Source organism: Pinus tabuliformis, chromosome 2_1 (genome assembly GCF_031772625.1).
Source record: "Pinus tabuliformis cultivar Carrire ecotype Pingquan chromosome 2_1, CPIR1, whole genome shotgun sequence".
Classification (NCBI taxonomy): Eukaryota; Viridiplantae; Streptophyta; class Pinopsida; order Pinales; family Pinaceae; genus Pinus; species Pinus tabuliformis.
In genome coordinates this window covers 780,840,939-780,845,154 of record NC_142299.1, presented here as the reverse complement: position 1 = coordinate 780,845,154, position 4,216 = coordinate 780,840,939, and the positions used below count along the sequence as shown (strand labels likewise).

General features: G+C 30.7%; 1 protein-coding gene across 1 annotated transcript; it reads left to right on the top strand.

Moving 5' to 3' along the window:
- Positions 1 to 973: 973 nt before the first annotated feature.
- Positions 974 to 3,660, top strand: LOC149202894 (CASP-like protein 1U1). The gene is made up of 3 exons (XM_089400064.1): positions 974 to 1,248; positions 2,896 to 3,016; positions 3,108 to 3,660. The coding sequence occupies exons 1-3, from the start codon at positions 1,022 to 1,024 to the stop codon at positions 3,336 to 3,338; spliced, it is 579 nt and encodes a 192-aa protein (XP_089256190.1). The 5' UTR covers positions 974 to 1,021; the 3' UTR covers positions 3,339 to 3,660.
- Positions 3,661 to 4,216: the final 556 nt, after the last annotated feature.

Below are 4,216 nucleotides of genomic sequence, written 5' to 3'. Positions count from 1 at the left end.
ATAAAAAATTATGATTTATAAAAAATCAAAAGCAGTCATTTACATTTCTAGAAAAAAAAAAATTTTGCCCACAGTTTCATGTACAAACAAGGCCGTGCTTAGTCTGATGGTCAATTTTGATGGATATTTATTTGTTTTTATGATATTTTTAAAATAAAATGAATTAATTTTAAAACGGTTAAATAAGATAAAAACAAATAAATATCTATCAAAATTAACCCATCTGAATGGAACAGCTGAATGGATTATCCATTTTTTGGATGATCGGAATGGATTCATGAGATATGGGAAAAATATCTTCGGACATTACTTCATATGAGATCAATAGGGGCTGTGTGTTTGTATTTGAAACTTGGGGCGAAAAATCTGCGGATATTATTTCATATGGGATCAAGCGGGGCCGTCGGCCATGTGTCTGTATATGGAACTTCTGTAATCGGGTAATAAAATATTTGGACATTAGGTGAAACGAAATTATTTTATTTTAAAAACAAGACTTTACACACTTAGGAATGAGGTATAAGTCAGTTGGATGCAAAACGTCCACGCACATCAAATCGTAGTAGTTGTAAGTGCTCCATCCCAATAATGCTCTTCTCACTGATAATAGATAAATACAATGGAGGGGGGATTGGTGATTGTACAGAGTCTTACTATTCAAATTGGGGGCAATATACCCATATGTACTTGAATAAACAATTAAACGATCTTAGCAGTAAGATTTTTTCCCTAATACAGACGAAGTTTGTATATAAATTATTTAACATAATAATGTCATGTCACTGAAATTTAATTAAAAATTATCATTAAACCCTTCCAACAACCCTAACTATATACATCATTTACCAAATCAGATTTTTATATAAACACCAGAATTTATGTTCCGTCGCTTTCACTAATAAAGAATTATGTGAGCTTATAATCGTCCACGTACGCACCTGTGCTGTAATATATATCATTATCGGTGCTCAATTCTTGGTATGTAGAGGAACTCACATTTTGTGGTGGCAGGGAAGAAAAAATGGCATCTCAAGTGAAGGTGGGTTACTCAGAGACTGAGAATAAGTCCGGCGGGGATAATGCGCAGAGAGTTAATAGCAGTTTCTTTGTAGTGGATCTCATCTTCAGACTGCTGGCAATCGGCTGCACATTTTCTGCTGCAATCGTTATGGGAACGAACAAGCAGACGGTGATACTTCCCATCGTTGGGCCATGGCCTGCCAGATACCAATATTCGCCTGCCTTCGTGTATGTGGGTAGGAGGATATTAGATCAGCTTAGCTCAGTTATCTTCTCTGTGTTTTTACTCTCATATAAACGGGTTAAATAAGTAGGTAGATACCGGTTTAAAAGTATTGTTGGTCTTATTCTTCCAAAACCTTAGGTTTATAAAAAAATTAATCAAATTTTGGCCTCAATGGTATATGGATATTATAGCATTATTAGTTTTTAAATCTTTGAATATCTGAGCAATGCATATGTATTGTATATATAAATAAGTAGTAGAAAGGACAACAAGTCATAACTTGGAAAGAGGTATACTTTATTGTTGGAAGTGTCGGAGCATTTGTATGTGTATTCAAAGAGAAGCATATTTCATTTCTCCATTGTCAACGATTTTTTATTTCATGAGTTTACTTAAGCTATCACCAAGCTCTTCTTTATCACTAAATATAGAGAAAATTAACCTACAAGATGAGACTCTCCCAAATAAATCCCGTTAGTATATGTGTCCATGATCATGTTACACCAAAGAATTCTAGTTAATATATTTGCATATGAATGATCCTGTATTATTATTATGATTGAATAGAGGAAAATAATCTAAAATAGATTTTATTATTATATTAAATGTGATGATATTTTTTTTATTAATTTTTTTTTCACAAAATAAATATATTAAAAAAAATTATATTAATGTAATACTAAATTTTATAGATATAATATTTAAGTTTTATTAGTGATAAATTTATTTTAATTTACTATATACCAAATGTCTAGAGGATCAAATCTCGGGATCAAATCTCTTGAGATGAAATTGATCTTTCTGGGGTTTGTTAGATCTAGAGTTAAATAATATGGAGGTTTTATCACTGATAAACTTATCTTAACTTAGGATGTCCCAAGTCTCCAAGTCCGTGGAGAGATCAAATCTCTTGAGATGCAATTGATCTTTCTAGGGTTTGGTAGATCTTGAGTTAAATTGGGTTAGACTCATTTAATTTCCCCGTTTAAATAGATTTTATTCTATGTTATTTTCAGCTTTCAATATCATGAGTCTCATAAACCTAAAGCTCAAAGACCACCTATAACTTGAACACCTCAAATTTATCTAAATTACTTAACAAAAATTAATAAAAAAATAATAACATGTAATTTATTATTATTATTATTATTATTTTAGTTTGAAATTATTTTTATTTTAACATAATATTTTTAATTTTTGATTTTTAATTTAATTTATTTTAGCTAAATCAAAATATTTATAAAACAGGACCATTCTTAACCCAACAATTAAATTATTTACTTATATGAAAATAACATAAACATGACCATTCTTAATCCAATAATTAAATTATTTACTTGTATAAAAATAACATATTTATAATAGAAATTCTTGTACGATATAAATAAATAAAAATTGTACAATAAATTAATAATTTATTAAACAACTCTAGTAATATATTAAATTGCTTAATTAATACACTAAATGACTTTTCTTTCATGATACAATGTTAGATGATTGTCAAAGTTTACAAATTACACATAAAACAAAATTGCGTTCAATGAATTTGGAAAAAATCGTTTCAACTAAACTACACTTACTATTATTAAATATTTAAATTTCTATGTTGTTGCATGTTGAGATCTTCCCTATGATATGTTGTTTTGCAGGTTCTTTGTAGTGGCGAATGCAGTCGCCTGTGGGTACACAATGCTTTCATTCATCTTCTCCGTAACAGGCAAATTCGCCTCCTCTACTCTGTCAGCCTTTCTTCTCTCTGTCACCGATTTGGTAATGCATTTCTCCTTTTCTTTGCTATGAAGCTATGAAAGCTGCGGTATAAATGTTCAAATCTCGAATTGAATTTCATAATTGTGTGCAGGTGATGGTGGCGCTGGTATCGTCGGGCGTCTCTGCAGCGACCGCCATTGCCTACGTTGGATACAAGGGAAATTCTCACACTCAGTGGCAAAAAATCTGCGGTATATATGATCGGTTCTGCCACCATGGAGTTGGAGCTCTAGTTGTTTCGTTTGTTGGTCTCGTCATCTTTATGGCGCTCAGTGTCATGTCTGTTTACAGTTTATACAGACGCACGAACTCGGCCCGTTGACCGTATTAATAGAATGATAACATTGGCGTTGGTAAATTAACAGCGAGACCTGCTACGCTTTTAAAGGCGTGCTGTCTAGCTGGAATTATTAATTACTATTGGATTGATAGAATATCTGCTACAGTTTCGGTCAGCTGTGGAGCTGAATTTCGAACCAACCTCCAAACCAAGATCACCATGTTTACTTTGTTGAATAAAATATTTGTATTGTGTAGAATAAATTTAATAATATTTTGGGTTATGATACTCAGTATAGCTGTGGAGCTGAATTTCGAACCAACCTCCAAACCAAGATCACCATTTTTACTTTGTTAATAAAATATTTGTATTGTGTAGAATAAATTTAATAATATTTTGGGTTATGATACTCGATACTGAATTGAAGAATATTTGGTGGAATATTTGTTGGGATTCATGATGTGTTTTAATGTTTATATAGTATTGTTTGTTATATAGGTAGGGGAATAGTTGATTTTAGTGTTATTTTTCATATTTTTTAGTGTTAAAATTAAGTGGAAAAATTTGAGATAAAATCTTGATTTGTGTTATTTAATTTGGGTTTTTGACTTTATATATGGATTCAGCACCCTGAAAAACTCTTAGACCTTTTCAATTGTGCAAGAATTATCCATTAATTTTGTGATTTCAATAAATTTCTATCAAATTTTAGAGAAATTAGACAAAAAAAACTCAAAATTTTTTTCAACTCAATTAAAAAATCATAAATTCAAAAAAATATTGAGTATTTTCATTCGTGTACACTGAGCCCAGTGGGTCTGTAGTCAACCATGCTAAGGTTTTCATTATCAAAAAATCAAATTTTACGAGTAAAAAGTCTAAAGGATTTCTTTTGGAAAATCTGAAAACTATAAAATTTC